General features: G+C 35.5%; 1 protein-coding gene across 2 annotated transcripts in view; it reads right to left on the bottom strand.

Annotated features, from left to right (window-relative positions):
- adam9 (ADAM metallopeptidase domain 9) overlaps window positions 1–27,436 on the bottom strand; it is a 66,672-nt gene that overhangs the window by 3,034 nt on the left and 36,202 nt on the right. Inside the window, exons 6-21 of one of the 2 annotated variants that reach the window (XM_048209146.1) lie at window positions 25,007–25,226; window positions 20,167–20,232; window positions 19,813–19,884; window positions 19,486–19,655; window positions 18,242–18,323; window positions 17,973–18,106; window positions 17,720–17,891; window positions 12,913–13,005; window positions 12,049–12,244; window positions 10,218–10,323; window positions 9,928–10,111; window positions 6,466–6,546; window positions 5,928–6,033; window positions 4,464–4,605; window positions 1,347–1,413; window positions 836–865 (exon numbers count right to left, since the gene is read on the bottom strand). In XM_048209146.1, the coding sequence (XP_048065103.1) occupies window positions 836–865; window positions 1,347–1,413; window positions 4,464–4,605; window positions 5,928–6,033; window positions 6,466–6,546; window positions 9,928–10,111; window positions 10,218–10,323; window positions 12,049–12,244; window positions 12,913–13,005; window positions 17,720–17,891; window positions 17,973–18,106; window positions 18,242–18,323; window positions 19,486–19,655; window positions 19,813–19,884; window positions 20,167–20,232; window positions 25,007–25,226 (1,921 nt within the window). The remainder of the gene's footprint in view (window positions 1–835; window positions 866–1,346; window positions 1,414–4,463; window positions 4,606–5,927; window positions 6,034–6,465; window positions 6,547–9,927; window positions 10,112–10,217; window positions 10,324–12,048; window positions 12,245–12,912; window positions 13,006–17,719; window positions 17,892–17,972; window positions 18,107–18,241; window positions 18,324–19,485; window positions 19,656–19,812; window positions 19,885–20,166; window positions 20,233–25,006; window positions 25,227–27,436) is intronic. The other variant, XM_048209147.1, reaches the window with a different exon arrangement.

Genomic DNA, 27,436 nt, shown 5'->3' on the forward strand with positions numbered 1-27,436 from the left:
TGAAAATAAAATTGCTTAAGTGCTGAAGTGAGAATTAATCTTATTAAAGTATACATGAAATCAGGGTTAGTAGATGTAAATTAAAGATATTATTATTAATATAATGATTATTCAATGTATTTAATTATAAAACAGTTAGTTCGTGTCGGGAAGGCTTTTAGTGATTTTACGTCATGAAAGTTGCATTGATACATATTTTTTGGTTTTAATATTTGTATTGTGTGGTAACCGTTTTATAAAAGCAATAAGGTACTCGAGGCTAGTGCTGTACCGTGAATAAGTCACGGCTGAAGGGCACTGTTAGGCACGACGCAAAGCGGAGCACAGCCTCTCGTACTTTATTGCTTACAGAAATTATTTCATTTATTTAAATTATTTAATATTTAATGGTTACACTTTACAATAAGGTTTCATTACTTAACATTAGTTAACTACTTAAGATAACATGAACTAAGGATGAACAATACTTCTACAGCATTTGTTAATCTTAGTTGATGCTAATTTCAGCATTTACTAATACATTATTAAAATCAAAAGTTGTATTTTTATCAACATTAACAAAGATTAAAAAATACTGTAACAAATGTATTGCTCATTGTTAGTTCATGTTAGTTAATACCTTATTGTAAAGTGTTACCTATTTAATTAAACAATAAAAAATTATTTAATGAAATGAATGTGCAAGATGGTTCTTAACACATAGCTTGTGTCTTTCTTACAAAAGACAAAGTGTAAGAAGACAAAGAAATGCAGAAGCAGAAAAGGCACATTAAAAGCAACAGCAGCAGAGATGCCCCACAGTAAAACCTTCTTAGTACAGTATGCAGTTATTTACCTCCTCTGGTGGCAATAACTGAGCCTGGTGCTTTATCATAGAAGAGAAAAAAAGGAGCCTGATTATTATCTTTGTATCAGCAGACTATTGTTTAACTGAGATGTAACATTTAATGACTTCAGTTAAATGTGAAGGACAGACGATTTCTCATTAACCTGTTCTTTCCGTGTATTGTTCTTTCCAATAGAAAGAACTGGAAATGTAATGGAAATGTTTAACTTGGAAGGTTTCAAACTTGTTTTCCCTCTTCACACATTAATGAACTGATTTACTAACTAGTAATAATTCTGTTGCATTGTCATTCCTCAGGCATTTAGTGGGCATTTGTACAGTTGTGTTATGCTCAGGCACATAAACTGGAAAAAAATCTAAAATCTAAAGATACAGTACTATACAGTAGGACACTTGTTAGATTTACGTTAATGTTACATTTAGTGAGTTAAACATTGTCAGTATGGTAGTCAGTAGGGTACTGCTGTGTAGAAGTCTGCTTGTGGATTTGCTCACTCACCCCACCCTTTACTATACTGCTGGGGTTTCCCCGCTGAGATACAGTAGCCTGCGGTCTGCTGTCAGCTCTGAGGAAACAACCAAAGAATGCTGATCAATATTAATATTGTAAATATCTAGGTTATATTTAACACACTAAACATCATTTGCTCAATACATTTCATCCAAAAAAAGGTCTCCTACAATAGGTTTACATGCATCCAAGGTCAAAAATGTTTTTATATTTTTTTTATTTTTTCCCATAATATACAGTGCCCCCCACTAATATTGGCGCCCTTGGTAAATATGAGCAAAGGTGGCTGTGAAAATAAATCAGCATTGTTTATCCTTTTGATCTTTTATAAAAAATAAATAAATAAATAAATAATAATAAAAAAAAAAAAATCACAAAATTCTAATCTTTCATTTGAGTAAAACAATTGCAAATGGGGGAGAAAGCTCATTATGAAATAAATGTCTTTCTCTAGTTCACGTTGGACACAATTATTGGCACCCAATTATTGCAATTATTAGTCCTTTTGCCAAGATAACAGCTCTGAGTCTTCACCTATAATGCCTGATGAATTTGTAGAACACCTGACAAGAGATCAGAGACCATTCCTTCATGCAGAATTTCTACATATCGTTCATATTCCCAGCTCCATGTTGGTGCTTCTTCTCTTCAGTTCACTCCACTCATTTTCTTTAGGGTTCAGATCAGGAAACCGGGATGGTCATGGCAGAAGCTTAATTTTGTGCCCAGTGACAAATTTTTGTGTTGGTTTTGATGTTTGTTTTGGATCATTGTCCTGATGGAAGATCCAGCCACGGCACATTATAAGATTTCTATCAGAAGCAGTTTTTTTTTTAAAATCTGTTAGTATTTGATAGAATCCATGATACCATGTACTCAAGCAGAAAAATAGTCCCACAATATTAAAGATCCAGCAGGCATTAACCGTGGGCATGGGGTACTTTTTATCCATGTGTGCACCAAACTCATCTGGTGGGTTTGCTGCCAAAAAGCTCTTTTTTAGTTTCATCTGACCATAGAACCAGGTCCCTTTTGAAGTTTTGAAGTTGTTTTTGGATGAGCGAGGAAACCTTTTTCTTGAAACCTTTAGACACACGTCCTCTTCCAGGCAGATTTGTAACATCTTTAGTTAATTGGAACTTCTTAATTATTGCCCTGATAGTAGAAATGCTTCAGCTATTTTCTTACAGCCACTTTCTATTTTGTGAATCTCAACAATCTTTTGCTGCACATCAGAAATATATTCTTTGTTTTTTCTCATTGTGATGAATGATTAAGGGAATTTGGCCTTTGTGTTTCCTCATGTTTATACTCCTGTGGAACAGGAAGTCATGGCTGGACAATTTCATGTTCATGATCACCCTGGTATGCTAAAAAAATGTAAATATAAATTGAAATATACTTCAGAGATATTTTACTCATAACTTTACTCAGGGGTGCCAATAATTGTGACCAACATGCACTGGAAAAAAACATTTATTTCATAATGTGAGTTTCTCCCCACTTTCAATTGTTTTACTTCAATAAAAGGTTAGAATTTTGTGAATTTTTTGAATGAAAGATCAAAAGGATAAACAATGCAGATTTATTTTCACAGCCGCCTTTGCTCATATTTACTAAGGGTGCCAATATTTGTGGAGAGCACTGTACATTGCAGCATCACCTGTTTTCTCATAATGTCTTAAATGGTTTGATAAAGGATTTAGTCTCTCTAACCAATCAGAGCAGGCTCACAGAGAATATGGATTACTGCTTACTGTGTCAGTAATGAAACGGCCATTACCATATCAGAATTTAATCTCTGGAGGCTTCCTCAGCACTTGTATACACAATGGTTTGAACAGCAATAATGGCATTGGTTTTGCCGTATCAATTCAAGCCGAGTTCCCATCCTTTGGAAGTGCATGCTAATTGTATTTGCTTTCACAGCACAGAAAAGAGCGTCTCCTTGACAAGTCGACAACACAAACCAAACTCTTCTAGGTCTCAGCTGCAACTACAGTGTTTTAGGGCAGGTCAAAGTAGACGTTCACAGGCAGCCAATGAAGAGCATTATGCTAATGTGTTACAGTCCTACGCAGGTTCGTGCAGGTATTAAGACTGGAATTACTGACGGCTTGTTTCAGGCAATTCAGGATTTCATTCTTTGGGAGACAATAACATCATTTATTGTGCACACATGAAAGGTAAAATCTGAAAAAGCATAAGCATAATATAGAGGCAAGAGGCACTTTAAATACACATTACAATTCTGATTTGGAGATATAGGAATTGTTTTGATATGCCTCTTAAGTATTTGCCGTTGCACTGTTGAATGCTTGACTGGCAGCCAAATCCCTTTGACCTAAAATTTACCTGAAGTTCTCCTCACAAATTAAAATGAATATATGAATAATATAACACATTCCCATGTTCACGGTTCTCTGATGACGGTTAATGGTCACATGATGCAGGTAAACAAAATATTTAATCTTTTTTAGTGCTTTATTTTTATTGTTTTTATTTTAAATGTATTTATTTATTTTATTTAATATAATGTTTTAAATGATTAACTGATTTAACTTTTAATTATTAGCTTTTTATTAATTAATTATTTAGCTATTCACCTTGATCTGAATGAAGTTTTTGATTATGCATGACAGATAGTTCCATAGCAAATGATCAGAAATTCAAAAAGAACCATATAGCCTTATAAAGTCAGGCAAAACTTCATTAGCCCCTGGTTTCACGGACAAGGCTTAAGGCTAGTCTTAAACTAAAATGCATGTTTGAGCTGTTTTAACTGAAAGCAACTTGCACTGGCATATAATAAAACATGTCAGTGCCATTGTTTTGTCTCAAGATGCACACCAGTTTTTTCTAAGGCACGTTTATAAAGGCTTCTTAAATTTCCTAATTAAACTAAGACCTAATCCTGGCTTAATCTAAGCCCTGTCTGTGAAACCAGGCCTAAGAATAATGAAAATGTAATTTAATTTAATTTAATTTTCAACTTTTCAACAGTCCATCATCAGTTATCATTTAAACAACAAACTTGGTTTGTTCAGAGTTGATGACATCATAATAGTGTAGGGAAAGGTTGAATATGTCACTCTTAATACTTACTCATAACCCTGAGAGCGTTTCTTTCTGAAAAAGCGTTGCTTCAGCTCATTCCTCTTGAAGAACACGTATAAACCCAACGCCAAAAGAGGAAGAACAAGGAAAAAGAACACAAGAAGACCATCCCTTGTGGAAGTATCTTTATCTGAGTGAAGGTCAGAGTGAGAGAGAGAGAGAGAGAGAGTTTAAATCGAGGTAATCACTAGGGCTGTCAAAATTAATGTGTTAATATTGTGATGATTTTTTTCTTCAGTTTAATGTTTAAAAAAAATATTTTAATGCAATTAATGCAGCATGCCTTTTCTGTCATCCTTTGGCTGCACTACATTATGATCATGCCATCGTTCATTCAATTAAACCATTCAAGCACGATAAGACGCAAAAAATGAGAAGAACTCAAATCTGTACTGGTACACTAGTGTCTGTGAAGTGGCTCTCTGTGAACAAACACCCGAAATGCGCGCGCAGAATGCCAATTCAGACAGTTCTCTTTGCAGCTTGAACAGACAAAAAACACACAAAATTGTGTGAAAATTCCAGTTTTGTCGAGTATCCTCATAAGCACAGTCTTAAATGAGTTAAAAAGTGTTAAATGAATGTAAAGTGATGTGAGAAAATAGGATATGTGTCAGATTCCTGTTGACAGGTCGTAAAGTGACAGCAGCCTAATAAACTTGCTGCTGACTGTGTCATTAATGTTAATCAAAAGACAAAGAGAAAATCACTCGCTGCTCTTGAATGAATAACTTCTATAGCTTTAATAAGAATTAATCTACATTCAATTTATAATTTATGCACTGAAGACTGTGCAGTGTTTGATTACTCAATTTCTGTATATTTACCCATTAGAACTACCTGAAAATCTGAAAGCATTGTTTACAAGGTTACATGGGTCAAAAACAACAACTTTTCAGTGCATTTCAGCAGGGCAGGTAAAAATCTCAACTGAATCCTTAGCGTTGAGACCTAATATATTAAAGGCACAGCTAAATGTGACATATATTACAATGGGTTTATGTGAAGATTGTTTTAAGTTTACTTAAGTTGTTATATTTTTTAAAGCCTATTAAATGTTAAAATTGACAGCTTTCAATTACACTGTAATTTGAATAGCTATAATAATAACTAGGGGGAAAAAAACATCAGTATCAGTACTGGTATAAATGATACTGGCCTTAATTCATAATGCTTAGTAAAAAGATGCCATTAAACAAATATTTCAAATATACTATCTTTATGTTGTTTCTACATTATTTTGAAGATTTAATGTGAAAGTATTACAATATAAAAATCTATTCAAAACTCAAATGATAGGTGTGAATAATTACAAAAAAAAAAAGTGTGATTAAATAGTTATTTTTTTAAATCAATCGACAGCACTAGTAATCACATTTACGGTTGACAAATGTTAAAAGTATTGATAATCCTTTGTGAAGCTCTAGCTGTGCCGTTGTTAAGCAGTCTTACCATCCCAGGTGGGGCCGCTTTCGATGCTTCCTCCATATCCAGAGGCCTCACAAAATGGAGGAGCCCAGCCGTATTCACAGTGGCAGTTTTTATTGCTGTTACACACCTGAAAGTAGTCAAGCACAAACATACAACACTCAACACACAACACACATTTGACAAATAGGTGTATGTAAAATTTTGTTAACACTTCAGTTTAGGGTCCAATTCTCACTATAAACTAATTGCTTATTAGCATGCATATTACTAGAATACTGGCTGTTTATTAGTACTTATAAAGCACATATTAATGCCTTATTCTACATGACCATATTCTACATACCTTAATCCAACCCAATACATAAACTTAACAACTATCTTACTAACTATTATATTATTTTATATTATAAGCAGTAATTAGGATTTTATTGAGGCAAAAGTCATAGTTAATTGTTAATAGTGAGAATTGGACCCTAAACTTCAGTGTGACCAAAATTATGTATATGTAGGTATATGAAAAATGGTGCCATTGAATTGTGGGAAGTGCATGCATATGTACCCCATGGCCGTGGCATTTCTTTTCGACGTCACAGTCATAATTCAGCATGTCTGCACTTTTGCACTCAAAATTCAGACAAATCTGCAATACAAATAATAATAAGTCAAAAACATACAGTGTGCAGGTAAAATCATGAAATCTTAGAAAAAAATAAAATAAAATAATAATAATAATTTAAACTGTTTTATCATGGAAAAAAATATCTAATCATGTCCTCAATCAGCCTTTAAGTGGATTTCTTCAAAATGTGTTTGGATAGTTTGGTGTTGGTAACCAAACAGTTGATGGGCCCTATTGACTTCCATAGTATCTGGAAGTCAATGGGGCCCATCAACTGTTTGGTTACCCATATTCTTCAAAATATCTTCTTTTGTGTTCAGCAAAAGAAAATAATTCATACAGGTGTGGAACAACTTGATGGTGAGTAAATGATGACAGAATTTTCATTTTTGGGTGAACTATCCCTTAAAGTGAATGATGTTTGTTTTACAGTTTTTTTTTTTTTTTTTTTTAAGTTGGAGAAGTATTGGGTGTACTAACACAAGTTAACTAGCAGTCAACACACTTTGATAAAATAAATAAATAAACAAACTGATGTTTCTTAATGAAAAATGTCATGTACTGACCAGTTTTGTAATGATAAATAAAGCTGCTGTCTGATCATTATGGAAAAAATCATAAAATTAATGACACTTCTGATTTTTCACTGTCATTCAGTCATTTCATATTTACATCATAAATATAATATATTTTAGGAGAAACTTGATTGTTCTCTGCAATGCTTGACATGATGGTAATGGCAGCAGTATTGGGAACAGCAACTCTTTGTTTTATTAGGAATAAATCCAATGTAGAATTTCCATATTTTTTACACTTTTTATATATTTATTATTGAGAGAAAAAGTTAAAGAGAAAAAAGTCGGGGTAGGGGATAAGCTGAAAATATAGAAATAATTATGCCATAATTAACATTAAATTTAAAAACACGGGGAAAATAGGTAGTTCAAGAGACAATAAAATATGTTATAATATATTTTTTAAAGCTAGAATGATTGCTTTGAGAAAAATAATGCAATTCTCCTAGTGGACAGAACATTTAATCTAATTGAAGAATCATCCTCATACAGAATCAGGATTTCTGCAGGATTTATGAAAGTAAATATTTAAGACCCTTTTAAGACCAAGTAAAGACAATTTAAGGAATAAATTGAAAGGAACATAATACATCAATATGTTATCTAAATGTAAATGTCTAGGGAGAAACACAATCAGTTATATTTGCAAAACTTGAAAATAAAACTTCCATCAGATATGCATCACACACACACACACACACACACACACACACACACACACACACACACACACACACACACACACACAGTATTTTGTCTTTTTTCCCATGCAAATGTCTAAAGATTCTTAAATCAAGATGAATTTAGATACAAAATTACATAAAATATGAAGTCTTGTTTTCTGTGAAATTTATCAAAATGAAGTGAGTTTATGATTAAAACAAGACCATCTGCCAATGGTCTCAGAAAAATCAACTTAATTCAATAGGAAGTTTTAATAACTTATTGACTAGGGCTGGGCGATATATCGCATGTGATTATCACGCGCATTTCGTCAGTAAAGCCGGTTCCCTGATTACCGCTAAATCGCCATCACCTGCTTTCAAATGGAGCGGCATTTAATAGACAGAGCCGTAGATCACTGACAAGCTACGCAATATCGCGTTCATTATCGAAGGCGATTCATCTGCGATAATGAACGCGATATTGCGTAGCTTATCAGTGAACTACGGCTCTGTATATTAAATGCTGCTCCATTTGAAAGCAGGTGATGGCGATTTCACGGTAATCAGGGAACCGGCTTTACTGACAAAATGCGCGTGACAATCTCATGTGATATATCGCCCAGCCCTATTATTGACAGGTATTTGTTCTTTTTTAAAGCATAAACTTAATTATTCAAGACATACATTTGCATCTGAAGTAAATATATCTATTTAAAGATGTTTAGATATTTGTATCGGAAAACAGGACATAAATACTGAGGAAGATATTTATTGTTTTTGCAATGCATGCAACATTTAATGCCATGACTTTATGAATTCTCCCCTGTTTTGTCTGTTTTGTCCTTGTTTAATGTTTGTTTGTTTGTCTTGTGCTTGAGCACATGGTTATGTCTTTGTTTGTTTGCGCTACTCCTTTTGTTCCACCTCCTTGTTTGCGGTTACCATGCCCCCTTGTTTAGTCCTGTCTAGTTCTTGTTTCACTAATTGTGCTCACCAGGGGCCCGTTTCAGAAAGGAGGTTAAGTGAAAACTCCGAGTATGTTAACCCTGAAATGAGGGAAACTCTGGGTTTTCCATTTCAGGGTAAGTCAACTCAGAGTTCAAGTTTTAACTCAGAGTTGGTTGAACCTCCTTATTGAAACGGGCCCCTGATCCTCATGTGCTCTGGTCCCTTTATATTGTGTTTCCTTCCCTCGTGTCTTTACTGGTTCATTGCATTCTATGTGTGCGTGCGGTTCTCTAAGATCTTGTCAGTGCTACATTTAGTTTTCTCTATCTGATTATTTTCCTTTTGATATATTCTAGTTTTTCTTTATTCCTGAGTTTTTATTTTATTCTAGTCTAGTTTTAGTCTTTATTTTGCTCTAGTTCTCCCAAGCCTTTTTTTGTTTCTGTCTTGTTTTTGATTTGGTTGCTAACTAATCTGTTATTTTTTCTTTCCTGTAATGTTGCAGTCTTGTTAATTTTCTTTTGTTTTTTAGTTAAATTATTTCTAGAATTTATTCACTTTATCTACTTATTTTTTTCTCTTTGCTAGCCTCAGTTATTTTAGTTTATTTTGTATTCTTTAGTTAGTTGTTAGTGTTGTTTCTGTTATCTCTTGTTGTCTTGTTTTTTTGAGTCGTGTGTGTGTGTGTCTTGTGTTGATTCCTGCCCTGCCCCGCATCCTGTTCCACCCTGGTCATTGACTCTCCTGGCATGGCGGCTAGTCTGGTGCTACTTGGAGTCTCTTCACCAGCTATCAAGCCTCTGGTTCCCTGAGCCGCCACCTTGTATCCATCTTTGGCCATCACCTCCTTGCAGTCTACCCCGACCGGCCAGTTCTCCTGTCGTGTGCCCTGCCATACTGTTTGGCCTGTCACTATTCTATACCTTCTTGTGCCTTGTTTACAGTTCCGCCATTAAATTGTCATGGCTCAGCTCTGCGTTTGGGCCTCCCTCATTTAGAATACCTGACAAAGACTTTCTGCTTTGATTTAAGACCTTTTTAAGGCCTTAATTTGTGTAAGGGTAAATTAGGACTTTTTTTAAGACCTGCAGAAAGCCTGAGAATATGTGCACATTCATGAAAGTGGCTAAACAATTCAGCAAACATATTTTGCTAATCTGTGTGCATAATTTAAGCAGAAACTTTGTATGTTCAATGTTGCTTTTCTCTGTCACCTTATTATCTCCACACTTGGTGCCCTCGTTGACCATGCCGGGATCAGGTACGTCAGAGCCCAGGAGGAAGTCCACGCCCCAGCAGGTAGTGCCGGCAATGGGGGTCTGGATGATAGATGGCTTGATGCCAAATATGACTGATGATTGAACGTTCTCACACTGTAGCTTCCCGCACATGGCGTTCCTAAAAGAATGAGAGCATGAGTGTGTTCTTATAAAAATTCTAAATTTGGATTCCTGAGTATGAATTTGAATTTAATTGTAATGGCATATATCTTGCTGTACTGTACCTGCTTTCACACTTCTTAAATCCACTGGAATGGTAGCCACAGTTTCCAAAGCGATCACCTTTAGAGTTCACATCCTTAAAACACAGCTCAGGAGCAGCTTTAGCCTCTACACACAAGAAAAGACAGATGGGTTACATTTACAGAATATCAACTTCTATTTTCTCTTTTATTTTATTTAAACAAAAACCCTTTTTTTTTACCCTGCTATTTAGTATCACTGAGTATAGCTATTTAGTAACATTGATACATTTTAATTTTATTTTAATTTTTTTTAGGGTTGTCAATGTTAACGCATGCGATTAATATAAACGGAGTGTCTATTTACACAAAGTGCAAATAGCATCCCTTGTTGGCAAACGCTATTTACACTAGCTCCGCCCACCAGTAAGGCTCCAGACCTGGCTTTTAATGCGATTAACGCGGGTTCGAATCCGCCTTTCGCCGAGCTCGCATATATTTTTTAATAAAAATGAAATAATGTTCTAAAAGTGTAAATAAACTGCAAACCAGTTTTAATAATATTAAAAGTGTTTATTGGGTAGGGTTAGGGGAAGATGTAGGGAGGGTTTTTATTCTCCCAATAAGGCAGCATCCATTTAATAATTTCAATAAGTATAATCATTTACACTCTATGATATTATTGCATCCTGTTAATGTACAAAAATACTGAGGTGCAAATAGTATCTGCCAATAAAAAGTATAGATAGCATCTAATTACTATTTACTCTTATTGCAAAGAATACTTTTACATGGTGTAAACAGAATCTATCGGTATTTTCATCTAGTGTGAATAGCATATTGCTAAAAAAATACTGTTATTGTCACAGTGTAAATTGAATATATTGCAATTTTCACTTAGTATAAATAGCATCTAATTGCTATTTACACAGTGTAAATAACATCAATCGCTATTTGCACTTAATGTAAATAGCTGGTGCCTAATTTAAAATCTTAAATGTGCAAATAAATTAATGAAGCACGCGTCATTAAAGTAATTTACGTCATGCAGTTAGATGTTCTTGGGAGTTAAAGATATTTAAAATGTTAATATTTATATTTCAAATAAATGCTGTTCTTTTGAACTTTCTATTCATCAAATAATACTGAAAAAATCAGCATATTAGAATGATTTCTGAAGGATCATGCGACACTGAAGATTAGAGTAATGGCTGCTGAAAATTCAGCTTTGCCATCACAGGAATAAATTACATCTTAAAATATATTAAAATAGAAAACAGTTATTTTGAACTGCAAAATTATTTTACAATATCATTTTTACTGTATTTTTCATCAAATGAATGCAGACTTGGTATCACAAGAGACTTCTTGCAAAAACATATTGTAGCATAGAACGTGTGCTCTTGATGGAGCTGCAGGTCAGTTTATCAACAGAGGGCACCACTGAGTCTTTTGCAATACACTAACTAAACATTATACTGTTCTGCTGTATGTTTATTATCTATCTGTTCTCTTTTGTGTATTTCAAATGGCCCAGAATATTTAAGAATATCTAACAGGAAGTATGAAAGTCATTTGGAATGTACATTTTCTAACACTTCTAAATAACATTGGTGTTATTCCATATAATTACATAAACATAATATTAATCATCCCCTCATGTCGATTTATTGTTTCAACTTAGATTAATGTTAAATACAATATATGACATTAGTAAATGATCAGCTCACAAATTTTGTGGTTATGTCACAGACAATTTCTAACGAACTGTTCATAAGCGTAAGAATATTTTTTTTTCATTTTAATCAATATAGGATAAACAATACTCTTAATTATATTACCCACCCCTACAAGTACAAAACCATGTACTCACTTGTGCCAAATATGGCCTGACACTGGGTGTCATAGTGCTGGCACTGGCCGTTGTAGCAGTAAGCCTGGTCTTGTTTGCAGGGATGGCCGTTCTGTTTGAAGACGTCATTCTGACAGAGGGCAGATGTGCCGTTACAATACTCTGGCAAATCACATTCATCAGTGCTGCTTCTGCACTCAGTGCCTCCAGGTAAAAACTGACAGATAAAGAGAAAAATTAATCAGAACATGTGAGTAAAAAAGTACTACTGCATATTGTCAAATGGCATATGCAGGTATAGGCTAATAGCTCTGTCCTAGTGAGGTGCTTGGTGATATAAAAAGTTTGATGCTTTGGTGGAGAAAAAATATATGACCCAACTAGACAAATTTTGTCTTAAAACTCATTGCGTGAAGGGCACATACAATATTGCCTTACAATTTGGCCAGAACAAGCTATCTTATAAAGCAGCATGGCAGGCATCTTGCCAGTGTTATTTTAGTGTAATTTATATACTATTATAGTATTTATCATTGTTTCAAATAAGCTTTTATTTTTACATTTTCAGTTTTCATTTTAATTTTAGATTAAGCTGTAGTATATTTTGTTATGTGGATTTGACATTTGTATTAGTTTTTTTTTTTATATCTGTTTAACTTTAATGTATTTTTATTTTTGTTTTAGCAATGTTAGTATGTCAACTTTAATTTTAGTTAGTTACCAAGGCAACTTTTTTACTTCAAGTTTTTCATTCAATATTTATATTTTATTTCAGCTCTATTTGAATTAAAAATGTTTTTTAATAAATTTATTTAACAATAACAATAACAGTGCATCTCACTAAGGTTTGGAGCAGAGCTACAGTGTTAGAAAAGGTGCAATTACCCTGCAGTTCTTGCAGCAGACCCCGAACGCACACTGAGCTCCTGACCTCAGCTTACACGTTTTCGGCTCACAGCACGGGTCCTTCTCACACTCCTGAAACATTTACATAATCAACCATCAGAAGTTCTCAATTCTTCATTAGGGATGCAACAAACTAAACTCAGTAAAAAAAAGAAATGTCCCTTTTTTAGGATACTGTATTTTAAAGATAATTTTGTAAAATACAAACAAGCTTTACAGGACAGGTTTTAAACCAGAGCATGTGAGTGAACCGGACGTGGTGTAACCGCTTTATGCCCGTGTGCATACTCCACTCATGTACCTCTCATGTTCACCAGTAAAACAAAGTTCACTCAAATCCCACTCAGACATGAAATTTCGCTGTACAATATGTCTTTCTGTTTGTAATAACAGTTATGATATTTGTGGCTTCAAAGCCTAGGTCTTTAACCCTACTTCTGGGGATCCACTGTCCAGCAAAGTTTATTTCCAACCTGCTTCAGATCACTTGGCCGGTGTATTTTCAAGCTAACCTGAGCCCAGGAACAGGCTTGAAGACCTATGCTTTAAAGGTGCCCTTTTTAAAAAAAAAGATGTAATATAAATCTAAGGTGTCCCCTGAATGTGTCTGTGAAGTTTCAGCTCAAAATACCCCATAGATTTTTTTTTTATTCATTTTTGTAACTGCCTATTTTGGGGCATCATTATAAATGAGCCGATTCAGGGCTACTGGCCCTTTAATTCTCGTGCTCCCTGCCCATGGAGCTCGCGCTTGCCTTGAACAGTGCATAAACAAAGTTTACACAGCTAATATAACCCTCAAATGGATCTTTACAAAGTGTTCGTCAAGCATGCGGCATGCATGCATCGGATTATGTGAGTATTGTATACTGTTATATTGTTTACATTTGATTTTGAATGAATTTGAGGCTGTGCTCCATGGCTAGCGGCTAATGCTACACTGTTGGAGAGTTTTATAAAGAATGAAGTTGTGTTTATGCATTATACAGACTGTAAGTGTTTAATAATGAAAATAGCGACGGCTCTTGTCTCCGTGAATACAGTAAGAAACAATGGTAACTTTAACCACATTTAACAGTACATTAGCAACATGCTAACGAAACATTTAGAAAGACAATTTACAAATATCACTAAAAATATCATGATATCATGGATCATGTCAGTTATTATTGCTCCATCTGCCATTTTTCGCTATTGTTCTTGCTTGCTTACCTAGTCTGATGATTCTGCTGTGCACATCTAGACGTCCTGCCCTTGTCTAATGGCTTGAACATGAGCTGGCATATGCAAATATTGGGGGCGTACACCCCGACTGTTACGTAACAGTCAGTGTTATGTTGAGATTCGCCTGTTCTTCGGAGGTCTTTTAAACAAATGAGATTTATATAAGAAGGAGGAAACAATGGAGTTTGAGACTCACTGTATGTCATTTCCATGTACTGAACACTTACTTGACACGTTATTTGACTATGCCAAGAAATTCAATTTTTCATTCGAGGGCACCTTTAAAGCAATATATTGTATAAAGTGTTATAAATAAATACAATGTGACTTGACTGGAGTGCTGAATTGCAGAACTGAATCAAACATCGCTATGATCAGATGCTTTCTTGACTGCTGTTTTATCACCGCTGTTGTTTTAGTTGTGTTCATTTTGTTACTGAGGGGAAAGTGCGCAGCACTTATTTACATATTCATCTAAATGCCTCTCTCAGCAGCATGAGCAGGATGTTCACTAACAGCTGCAAAGGTATTTCAAACTTCTTTTTACCCCTGAGCAAAGAATGAAAAAGAACTTCTTTGCTAACTTAGTTTCTCCCTTTCAGTTTCATTTCCCTTTTCGTTCTTAAAGGGATAGTTCACCCAAAAATGAAAATTCTGTTATTAATTACTCTCCCTCATGTCATTCCAAGCCGACTTTCATTCATTTTCGGAACACAAATGAAGATCTTTTTGATGAAATCTGAGAGCTTTCTGTCCCTCCGTCGACAGCTACGCAACTACCACTTTGACAGTTCAAAAAGTTCATAAAGAGATCGTAAAACTAATCCATATGAATTGAACAGTTTGGTCCAAATTTTCTGAAGAGACTTGATCGCTTTATGATGAACAGATTGAATTTAGGCTTTTATTCACATATAAACATTGATCAGGGAGCATAAAAGAAGCTCAACCGTACCTGCGTGATGCGCGAGAACAAACCTCATTAGTTCTTGTGGAAGTTCAAACGTGCTGCGTAAAACAAGAATAAACCTCATTGGTTCTCACATGTCAAGCAAGCATGCTTGAGCTTCCGTTTAGCATAGCTGATGTTGATGAACGTTTATATGTAAAAAAACAAAAACACCTAAATTCAATGTTTATCATATAAAGTGATTGTGTCTCTTTAGAAAATTTGGAATAAAACCCTTAATTCATATGGATTAGTTTTACAATCTCTTTCTGAACTTTTTGAAGTGTCAAAATGGTAGTTGCATAGCTGTCTATGGAGGGACAGAAAGCTCTCCGATTTCATCAGAAAGATCTTCATCCATGTTCTGAAGATGAACAAACGTCTTACAGGTTTGGAACGGCATGAGGGTGAGTAATTAATGACAGAATTTTCATTTTAGGGTGAATTATCGCTTTAACTACTGTGCTTATATGTATAAGGTTCACAACTTAATTAAAAAATTATTTGAACTCCATAACCTTATATTTTATATTACTTATTTCACAGATTCTCAAACCAGCATATCACAAAGGGCATTCTGGTTTGAGCGAGCAGCCCTGAGCGGACTGAGCGAGCAGAGCGATGTCAGGTCGTTTTTGAGTGTCGATTGGCTTAGTTCTTTCGGTGTGTTCTGCAACGTTGGCTCTGGTCGGATGCCATCAGGGTTTTGGGCCATTAGTGAGGGAGGACTCTAATTGGCTGTTCAGCTTAGTGAATGAGTCGCAAAAGTGATGAAAGTGAGCAAAGAAACCTAAGACAGTGCTACAGGGAGACAGGAGGGACAGATGATCATTTTTACAGTGGCAAACCATGTGTAAATCATAAGCCCTCCCAGATGTGTTTGAGAACTTACAAATGCCTTTTTGGAAGAGTGGGGTAACATCTTACCGCAAGAACTGGCAAATCTGGTGCAGTCCATGAGAATAAGATGTACTATAGTACTGATGGCCACACAAGATACTGACTGCTACTTTTGATACTGACCCCTCATTATTCCATTTCTGTTCATCAAATGTCTCTAAAACTTGTTCAGTCTTTCTTGTGTGTTGAATCTTTTTATGGTCGTACTAATATTTATATGTTAAGACTTTGGTTGGGAATAAAAGCAGATGAAAATGAGAGGACTTTTCTTTTTTTTTTTTCTTTTTTTGCTGTTTATTATTATGATTATATTCATAATTAATTAGAATTGATTTTTTATTAATTAGTCGTTGCAGCCCTGGGGCCGTATTCACAAAACATTTTATCTTACCACTAAGAGTTTTCCTAAATAGCAGTAAAAGTTCTTAGCTAAGAGTTTTCTCTTAAAACCTATTCACAAAGCTGCTGAGACTAACTTTTACTAAGGAATAGAGAGATGACTTAAGCTAAGAGAAAGGGCGTGGTTGACCTCGTTGCTATGGATGATGTCAACATGCTTACTAACTATGCACACAGTGATTGGCTGATGGGGGAGGGGTCTCTGTGGGTGATTTAATCATAGAAATATTGTAGAAAGAGGTATCATTTCGCCATATATAAATAAAGGTTTTAAAACAAAAATGTTGTCATGTTCAAATAAAGATTTTAAAATGTAGGCTAAATGTCACTAATTAAACAAGTATATGTTCAGTTAATTGTCAGCCTCTTACATGCATCTCGAGAGAATGCAGAATTCAGGTGACAAATTATGTTTTAAAAACAAAGTTTGGGAAGAGCGTGTTCAAATGGTCTATCTAATCAGCTCGAGAGGAGGCATATTCAGTATATACACAGCCGACTCACAGTCACCTCGACAGTTTTCTGCACCCCTCCACCACCCCGACTCCTCACTTTTGGCTGGTTCCTATTCCCAGTATACAGGGGAGTACACTGGGTTTGGGCTAAATTCTGAGCTCGGAGCCTTCCTTCCAACAGCACAGGATTGGGAAAGGTCCACGAGCCGGAAACTGAATTCAGATCACGCGAGCTGCCCACAAGGCTAGTATATTATTTTCAACTTTACCGCAATGTTTTATTCTCCATCATTCAATACTTTTTACACCTGTACATAAATGAACCTTTATGTTGTCATTGCAGATGACAAATCTATAAATCTATAAATTAAAATATTTATTGCATTTATAAAGAAAAGGCTCATCAAGGCACTATTGGCTCAATGGTGTAGGCTACAGTGTCTTTGAGTGGATTGCTGAGGCGGAATGCCAGCAACAGCCATTTTAGTATTGTTTGTGATTTGGTCTTAGTGACTTAGGAGTCCTCTTGACTACTCCTAACTTTTTACAGATTTAGGAGCTAGTTTTAGTGCTAAAATGCTTTGTGAAAAACTCTTAGAACTTAGAAATACTCTTAGAGCTAAATTTAGGAGTCCTAAATTTTGGACTGACACACCCATTATTTTTAAGAGTTTCTCCTAAATCAACAAGTTAGGAGCTACTTTTACCCTTAAGATGTTTTGTAAATATGGACCCTGGTCTTCATGACCTTTAACATCACTGGCTCAACAGCAAAGTTGGTTACCTAAATCAGCCAACAATTACTACGTTCAGCTCTCTTTACCCAATAACTAAACTGATCTGGAATTAGACAACTCACTTCCTCTGATCCACAGTCACACTCTTCACCCACATCCACCAGCTTGTTCCCGCAGAATGGGGCGCTGTATGCCTCGTCCGGCCGCGGTATGTTCAGCAGACAGCGGCCACCTGAGTTCAAGATCATCTTCTCAAAGTCATCAGCACTACAGCTACTGAAGTTACGAGAACCACTGAGGACAGAGAAATGGGTGAAAACAAAAACCTCACAGCATACTGAAATTTGTAAACAAACATAGACAAAAAACACCTACGTTGCCCCTGAGTTCATAATGCAGTGCGTGACATCGCATTTACAGTTTCGGCCATCATCATGGTTCATCCCAAGATTGTGGCCCAGCTCATGAGCCACGATGGAGGAAAATGACATCACATTATTATTGGTGAACTGAGGGGAAAATGCACACATATACATACAAAGACAGAGATTTAGATACTGGTGAAAGTCACTGTTCAGCAGACACTGTGTAACAGTGTGTGTGAGTATCTGTAGCATATGAGAAGTGGATCAGAGACATCATACCGCATTAATTCCACCACCATGACTTCTGGAACAAGCTGTGCCAACGAAAGCCATGCCTGCTGTTCCACCAAATCCTTTCTTTCTGTAAAAAGAGAGAGAAAGAGAATCAGACAGGCAATTTCTGCAGCCATAACTGCACATCATTATTCATAGAACAATAAATCTAAAAGGACACATAACTGGATTTTTCTTGAAGATATACTTTACAATGCAAAGACTTTCCCTTTTCGACACCAATCACTTACAGAGAGCTACTAGCGCAAAACCTAATCTGGAGGTTTTTCGATTTGCTTGGAAAGACAGTGTTTCCGGCTACGAGCAAGTCTGGAATACTCTACATCTAGATCTACATACTTTAACAGGCTTATAGAACGTAAGTAATGTGAATAATGTCAGACCCCTGTTAAATATTATTAACTGTTCCCTCACCCTAGAACACGTCCCTAAATCTTTTATACATATATCAGTTATTAAACCTCTTTTTAGAAAAAGCCAAATCTTGGCTCATGTGAAATGAATAATTAAACATCTAAACTTTTCATTTCATGTCAAAAATACTTAAAATAACATAGTTGTGTCCCCAAGACTATGCTGCAGAGAAATTCATGAAGACCTGTCATGTATTTCTCGACAAAGTGCTGCGTTTGACACTACAGATCATCATATTCTTCTGGACTGGCTTTAATATTAGGCTGGCATAAGTAGACAGGCCCTAGCCTCATTAAAATACTTCATCTCAGTTACCTGTAACGTGTATGTTCAGCTCATTTCAATGTGTTCTGTTTCTATTTGCCTGCCTGAGTTCCTAGTTAGTTTCCTTGATTGTTAATTAGTCCCTCCCTCACACCAGTTTCTGTTCAGTTTGATTACCATCTCCATGTATTTAAGCCCTGTGTTTCTTGTGTTTTTTTTTAACAATATTGTGTTAATTTTTTCTCATACCATCTCCTGAGTGTTCCTTGTTTATTTTATTAAAGACTATTTTTTGTCTCTGTCTCTTTCTTTGTACACTTCATTACAGACACTGTGACATTACCACTTTGTTTATGTAAATGAACAGACAACTGATCTTGTAATGGTAAATTATGGTGTGCAGCATGGCTTTTTGTTATGTCCTTTTCCCTGTGTTCCCTGTACAAGCTCCCTTTGGGTGATATTACTACGAATTTATTGATTATATAATACATGTTCTCCTGATGCAATTCAAACATCTGATATAAATTGTAACAGAGAGAGGCCCTTACAGGATGAGCTGTGCACTGTCATGACGTCGACGGTGAACTAGCTCTTTCTCCCTCCATTGAGTAAAGCGGCCCAACACCTCTCCAGCACTGCCATCAGTATTGATGAAGTTCTGCGCAGACCAGATCTCCAGCCCCACTAACACAATGCGAATATTCAGAGGCATGTACATCTAAGGGGAAGCAGGAAAAAGAAAGTGAGAAAATCAGGCCTCTTAATAATCAATATTTTTAGTGATATATAAATAAAGATTTGTAATATTTGACAAATAAATGTGAACTGAAAAAGGCGTTCTTTGTATCCATCTTAAAATATGCAAGAAAACTTACACTATCAACATAGTTAGCAATCTGAACCACCTCCTCACGTACTGCTGTTTGATTTCTGTTTTTGTAGTTATACTGTAGAAAAGAGAAAAAAGAAATACAAGAAAGGCTTTCAGAAATTGGGCACTTCTCACATTGGACAATTCTCACATTGATGCTTTAATGACCCAGGCATGGGGCGATCACGTTCTCATCCCACACGTCTCAAAACGTTTAATAAATGTCTCCACACTTCCATTAAATTCTCTTACACTAACTGCTCTCAGTTTAAGAGCTACTGTCTGACATTTCCCTGAGTGTAACATAACCATCAGATAATGAGAAAAGAGAAGATTGTACTAGATTTACATGACTTACTCTTTCATTATCCACCACAACAAGCAGTTCCACATAGTGTGTCTGGTGCAGCACCGCCCTCTTATTCTGTTTGGAAAGACAGACAAAGAATTTAGTCTTATTTTCAGCTGTGTTTGCTGTGTTTACTACTATTACTATTGAATACAAATTAAATTCTTATTATTATACCATTAAAAAATATAATAATATTAATAATAATAATATTAATACAGTTCCAAAGGCTAACTGAAGGCTGTTTACAGTTTCAAAAATTTTAAATGATCAACCATTGTTTGTAGTGTGGACTAAATGATAAACTGAAGAGCATTAATAAATAATTGAACTATTTTAAAATAAGTGTGACTTTGCCAAATGTAATGTGTTTAATTGCCATTAAAAATGTAATAAATTAAATGAAATTTTTACTCTTTTAAAGAAAACAAATCCTAGGTATTTATTTGATACAATGACAGAATCCTCACAGCTATGTGCCCTTTTGGAGAGAAATGAGTCTGCAAGGATTTCCAGTCAGGATTTAGACCATATAATAATACTGAGACTGCTTTCATCATCATTCTTTTGGAATGGCTCGAAAATTACGTTGGCATTAGTGAACTTTGGTATGGTTCAAATCATACTTATCTAACAGTCATTAATTTGTAGCAGTAAATGAAGAGGTATCATATCGATCACAAGTTAAGTACGGAGTACCGCAAGGCTAAGTTCTAGGACCATTGCTTTTCACTGTGCAAATGCTAGATATCATTAGGAAACATGGCATTAGTTTTCAATGCTACACTAATGACACTCAGCTCTATATTTCTTTGAGGCCCGACGAAACATACCAATTCACAAAACTAACGGAATGCATAGTTGACATAAAAATTGGATGACTAGTAATTTCAGTTTTAATTTTAATTTAAGTTTTATTCAATGGACCAAAAACCTCCACACATAATAATTAGAATAATGTCTCTCTTGATGGATGTTCTGTCAAGTCTTCATCATCAGGTAGGAACCTAGGTGTGCTATTTTTATTTTGAAAGTCACATTTCTAGCATTTGTAAAACCGCATACTTCCATCTTAAAAATATATCCAAATTACAACATATGTTCTCAATGTCAAATGCAGAAAAGTAAATTAATGCATTCATGACCTCTATGCTAGGTTATTGTAATGCATTACAGGGTGGTTGCAGGCTTAATAAACAAACTCCAGCTAGTCCAAAATGCAGCACCTAGAATTCTTATTAGAACCATGAAGTATAACCATATTAGCCTGGTGCTGTCAAAATGCATTGGCTCCCAATTAAACATCATATTCCTTTTCAAATCTTGCTAATTATTAATAAAGCCCTGAATGGTTTAGCTCCTCAGTATTTGAGCAAGCTCCTATTCGTGAAGGACACATAGTCCTTCATGTCCATTACTGTCTCAAAATTCTGGCCAGTTGATAATACCTAGAATATTGAAATCGACTGCGGGTGGTAGATCCTTTTCCTAAATAGGCCTCAAACTCTGGAACAGTCTTCCTATCATTATTTGCTAGACACACTCTGTCAGTTTAAATCTAGATTAAAGAATGAGATGGATGAAATATTCTGAATAATATCAATCCACAAGCTGACTTGCGATGCAGCCTGGAATCATAATCACACCATGTTTGTTCATTTGGCCAGAGGAGAACTGGCCTCCCGACTGAGCCTGGTTTCTCCCAAAGTTTTTTTGTTCTCCATTTCTGTCAGTTTTCTGATAGAGTTTGTGTTCCTTGCCATTGTTGCCTCTGGCTTGCTTAGTTGGGGACACTTAATTGTAATGTCTTGAGCGATCAAACACACAGTTGAAAAAGTCAATCTTCACAACATGCAGACTCCACAATGTCTGAATGCATTGTACGTTTGTTATTTGGGATGCACTGATACCGATACAGCTCATGTACTTGTACTCGTACTCATAAAAATACCCTCGATACCAAAGACTGATCCCTCACGTGATGTAACTGAAAGAATTTTCCGTGCACAGAGACTCAATGTGAACAATGACTCAATGAAACAATGTCAGCCTCAGGGGTGTGGAAATACTTGAAAATTAATGATGACAACCCACACATTGCGAACTGCATGCAAATTATGCTGAATGACACAGACCAGAAGCGCTCTCTCTTTCTTGTGTGCAATCCCAGTTCTCTCAGACAGCGCGAATCTCATTGCACGAATCTCATTGTATCCGAATGGTCAAATGCACAAATAGTTGTCAAAATGTCCATCGTGTGGAGTATTTCACGTAAATATAGTCGGTTATGGCTTAAGTGGACGTAAACAGGTGGGTGAAAACAGGATATGTGTCAGATATTACATCCATGGATTCGGTCTTAAAATGACAGTAGCCTAATTAAATATTTGTCTGTCATTAAAGTCCCCCTGAAATCAAAATTTAAGTTTTTTAGCTTTTAGTATGAATATGTTAAGGTTAAGGTTATTAATAAGCTGGTGTGTTCCAAAACAATGACAAAATTCGCATTTAGAAGATATAAGCATTCAAACTTACAGTCCTCTCACTTCCGCTAAAATGGATCACGGATTTTCATGACATCACATCACACTTCAGTTTCTCGTCAAATCTTCGGTCCAATCAAATGCTCTCTAGAATCTGAAGTCTCGCCTCCTCCTACGCTATCAACAGACCCTGAAGCCTCGGCTGAAATCGGTCATTCGCTCACACATTTACTAGTTTTCACATGATGAATGGCACATAGTGCACTATATAGAGAATAGGGAACGATTCAGACAGTGTAAATATGCTTTCCTTTGATGCAAATGTAGTCCGTTTTCGCGTTAGTGTCACAAGAACCGCCGCAACGCGAGCAGCACAGTCTGCTCTGGCCCAGAGAGGATCATATGCGCGAGTCAGCACAGACCACAAAAGGTATCGGACACATTTGAATTCTGCACAGAATGCTGTATATAAGCAATATAAAGGACATTATGAGGAGAAATGGTTAGAGATTAGAAGGAAACAGAGGTTTTACAGAGTCTAATCGCTCTGACCGAGCTGTAACATAAACGAAACGCTATTGGCTATTTAAAAAAAGGGGCGGGGCTGTTCGATATATCGCCCTGTCTTCCTGTTTCAGTTGAAATTACGTCAACATTGAATTATGCTGCGCGTTCCATCACTCTTCAGTGGGCCTTTAATGTTAATAAAACAACAAAAGATGTTAAATGAATGTGTGTGTATATATATATATATATATATATATATATATATATATATATATATATATATATATATATATATATATATATATATATATATATAGTGAAATAAAATTTCTCATATCATGGTCATGTTTACAATGGTTCACAGTGTTATGTTATAAACATTTATTCTGTAATATCTGTTAAGCACTTTTTGAAAGGCAGGTTAAAAAAGACTTGATGTTTGTTTTTGTTTTTTATTATGCCTTTTTGGTAATTATGCCCTTTGAATGTTATTGGACACTGTGAAATTTGTGCTTTAAGTTTGTGACAAGCACATAAAAATTATTACTTTTTTTCACTGGAGTAATAATAAAGAAACTGTCCTACATTCTAATGAATACATACTAATGTCTCACTGTGTTGTGCTTGGAAAACTGCCACATCACCAAAAAAATAAAATATAAATAAATAAATGTATAGTCGTATATAATTGGTATTGATATCGGCGAGTACCCGAAAAAAATATCGGTACTCGTACTTGGTCCTTAAAAAATGGTATGGCTGCTTACCTATTTGTTATATTTATCAGAGTATAAATTAACACAAACTACTAGCTTACTTTCAAATAAATTTTACTAGGTCACTTTCAAACAAAGAAACTCTCCTGCCAGATAAGTGCACCTTTCTCATTGGTCAAGCCAACGGCGATTTAGTATTAAGTTTGAACCCCTTTGTTAACAAAGGTGCGTTATAATGAGAAACTGATGGTTCTAACCTGTTATGCTATGGTTCAAATTCATTTCCACTCTCTCATTTCCTATGTATGTGTGATTTGTATCTCTTTGTGTGTTTAGTCTAGCAATGTGTTCATGATATAGTTAAATAAAACTTGTGTGCACATTCTTGCGAGTTGATTCTGATCTGCTTATTAACCAGTGTCACTGATAACTATTACGATCACAGCTACATGCTACATGCATATTTATACTCCTGTGGAACAGGAAGTCATGGCTGGACAATTTCATGTTCATGATCACCCCGGTGAGCTAAAAAAATGTAAATATGAATGGGAATATACTTCAGAGATATTTTACTCATAAAAAATTCTAGGGGTGTCAATAATTGTGGCCAATGTGTTTTGGAGAAAAACATTTATTTCTTAATGTTATTTTCCCCCCACTTTCAATTCTTTTCCTTCAATGAAAGGTTAGATTTTTGCTAATTTTATGAATTAAAGATCAAAAGGATAAACATTGCAGATTTATTTTTAGAGTCATCTTTGATCATATTTATGAAGGGTGCCAATAATTCTGGCCACAACTGTATTTTTCTTTAAGTTAAAAGTGTTTTTCTACAAGATGCACTAAAGAGAAGAATTGCAATGCTAAACCATACACATATTTCTTACTGTTAAAACAGACTTTAATTTTAAAACACAATTTGATTTTGTAATATTCATAAATACTGTAAGAAATCCAGTCATGACAGTGCAGAACATTTAAACACTTAAAAATGAACTTACACCATCATGCAAAAGTACACTACTGTAATATACATGCACATACACATTTTCTTTTTGCAGGAGTTCAATATTCACTGTTAATTATCTGTGTTCTAAAGCTTGTACAATTGCTCATGTCATTGGATTTGGAATGACTCACCCTGATCAGATGGCTGCTTTGACCAAATGTGATGTTATGGACATGGCTGTCTTTAGGTTGCCTTGGTGAAGCTTCATCATCATGGTTTTGAAAGTGAGGTGTTCCACAGGTGAGAGGTTCTGTCTCTACATCCTCCAAACGATACACCAAGTGCTCATCACTGGAGGAATCTTCCAATGGTTCAATACCGAAACTGGTGCCCTCCGTGTAGATAACACCCCTAAGGTATATACAGGTTACACACTTATAAAAGATTTTGACAAACATCTATTTTCTATTCATTTTTGACTGTCAAGTCTGTATTTTCATGTCTTTTATTTTGAAAATTGTCATAGTCATGTTTCCTGGTTCCATGTCATGTGATTCCCTGTTCCCCTCATGTGATCTTGTTTCCTTAGTATGAGTCTTGCTTTCATTGGTTCATGTTTCATTAGTTTTGTCTGTTCATTATTATTTTTTTTTTTATCATGTGCTCCCCATAGTCTTGCATTTAAGCCCTTATGTCTGCCTTGTCTAGTGGTCATGTATTGAAGTACATATGCTGTATATGTCTGAGGCCATTGTTTCAAGTTAAGTTCTTGTTCATGTTTTAGATTTTGTTCACAGTTTATGTTTCATGTTCTGGGTTTTGGATTTGTACCTTTAAAATACAGTGACAACTGGATAATAATTTGTAAAAAAAAAAAAAAAAAAAAAAAAAGTTATAGAGATCACATCAAGAAAGACTATTATGCCAATGAAATACTTACTTTAGCATAACTTAAAAAAAAAAAAAAAAAAAAAAAAGTAAGTTCATTTTCAGCACGTTACACTTCAAATGTGCGCATCTTCCACACAGGACAGCAGTCCTGACTGGATATCTTCCCAAATCGTCACTCTCTTTAATTTTCGTTTCGTTTTTTTTCATTGATGAATAGTCATTCAAAAAGCATTTTTATTTAGTCGTCGTCTCGTTTTCGTCCGTGAAAAAATTTTGTTGACGAAAATTATGACAAAAATTATTCGTCAACAAAATTAACACTGATCTCCAGTTAATAATGTGACCTTGGTTCCCTGAGAGGAGGGAACTAGACATTGCTTCAGTAGCTCAAACTATGGGGGGAATGCCTTTCTCCCAAAATACTGAAGCCTTACTGAATCATGCCAATTTAAGTACACGGGCCAATGGCATTCCAGTGCACAAAATAGAGGCAAGCTCCTCTGCTATATAAGGAGGAATGCCACTGCTTCAGAATCTTTAAACTGAAGAAAAAGCATAGTCTGTAACGAATCTGAGCTATATAACACGACAGCTTATACAATGTCTTGATCACAGTTACACGGTTACATTATGTAACAGAGATGTTTGAGTTCAGTTCACTCGACATTGCATCAGTATCTGTCGCTATAAGATCATATTAAAGCAAAGGTACAGCGCTTCAGTACACAGATAACAGTACTTACCCTAAGGGGAAGACAATTTTCTTAGTGACTGTAACAATGTTCATTGATTAGGGAGGAAGGACGCGAGAACCAGCGAACATTCAACAATACTTTAATCATAAAATAATCAAACAACATTACAAAAGTAAAGTGTCAGTCCCTCATGGTAGACTGCCACATAAAAACACAATAAAACAAAAAAAAAGTCCAGGCCTGGTCCTTTCTTATCCTTCACTGTCGTCACTCCTCCTTTTATCCTTCCAGTTCCAAGCTCCTCCGTGAGGTTCGAGGCACCGCCCTGCTTGCCACAGTGACCTTATTGAGTAAGCTGCATAAGCATTGAGTACACCACATATTGTGTAAGAAGGAAGACAATAGCTGACCATTAGATCATACAGTCAATGCTACTAGTAATTTCCTACTAAATTCTGAAAAAAAGAGGTTTTAATTATTTGACCAAAAACCTCAGCATTTAATAACCTAGAATACTAGGGGTGTGACGAGATCTCGTGTCACAATATCTCGCGAGATTAAATTGTGACGAGATTTCTCGTCGAGGCGAAAAGCAGTCTCGTGATAGTGTGAGGGTGAAATTAGGAAAGAATATGCCACCGCTACGTTTACATTACGCCTCCACTGTCATTTTGCTTTTATAGAAATAAAAAAACATTTAATTCAGTTGGATAACGCTCCCTATTCACAGAGTACACGCGATCGCAAAAGTGAAAGTAAACGCAAACGCATATTCAAACTCGATGTCAATATCTTGCATTTGAAAGCGGCTCCCTGATGCATGCAAATATCTTCCAATATGAAAGCTATCTTAGGCTGGGCAGTGTAGTTGTAAGCATCTCTCAGCTCTGTATCATGCTTAAAGAAAACTTTGGTCTCTATTTGCACTTTGAATATTGAGAGAGTGCTTTGATTATGGTTGCACTTATTGTTTGCACTTAATGAGACTAAAAGAAAACTTATTTATTTTTATGGTAACACTTTACAAGTGTTTAC

Source organism: Megalobrama amblycephala, linkage group LG12, assembly GCF_018812025.1.
Source record: "Megalobrama amblycephala isolate DHTTF-2021 linkage group LG12, ASM1881202v1, whole genome shotgun sequence".
Classification (NCBI taxonomy): domain Eukaryota; kingdom Metazoa; phylum Chordata; class Actinopteri; order Cypriniformes; family Xenocyprididae; genus Megalobrama; species Megalobrama amblycephala.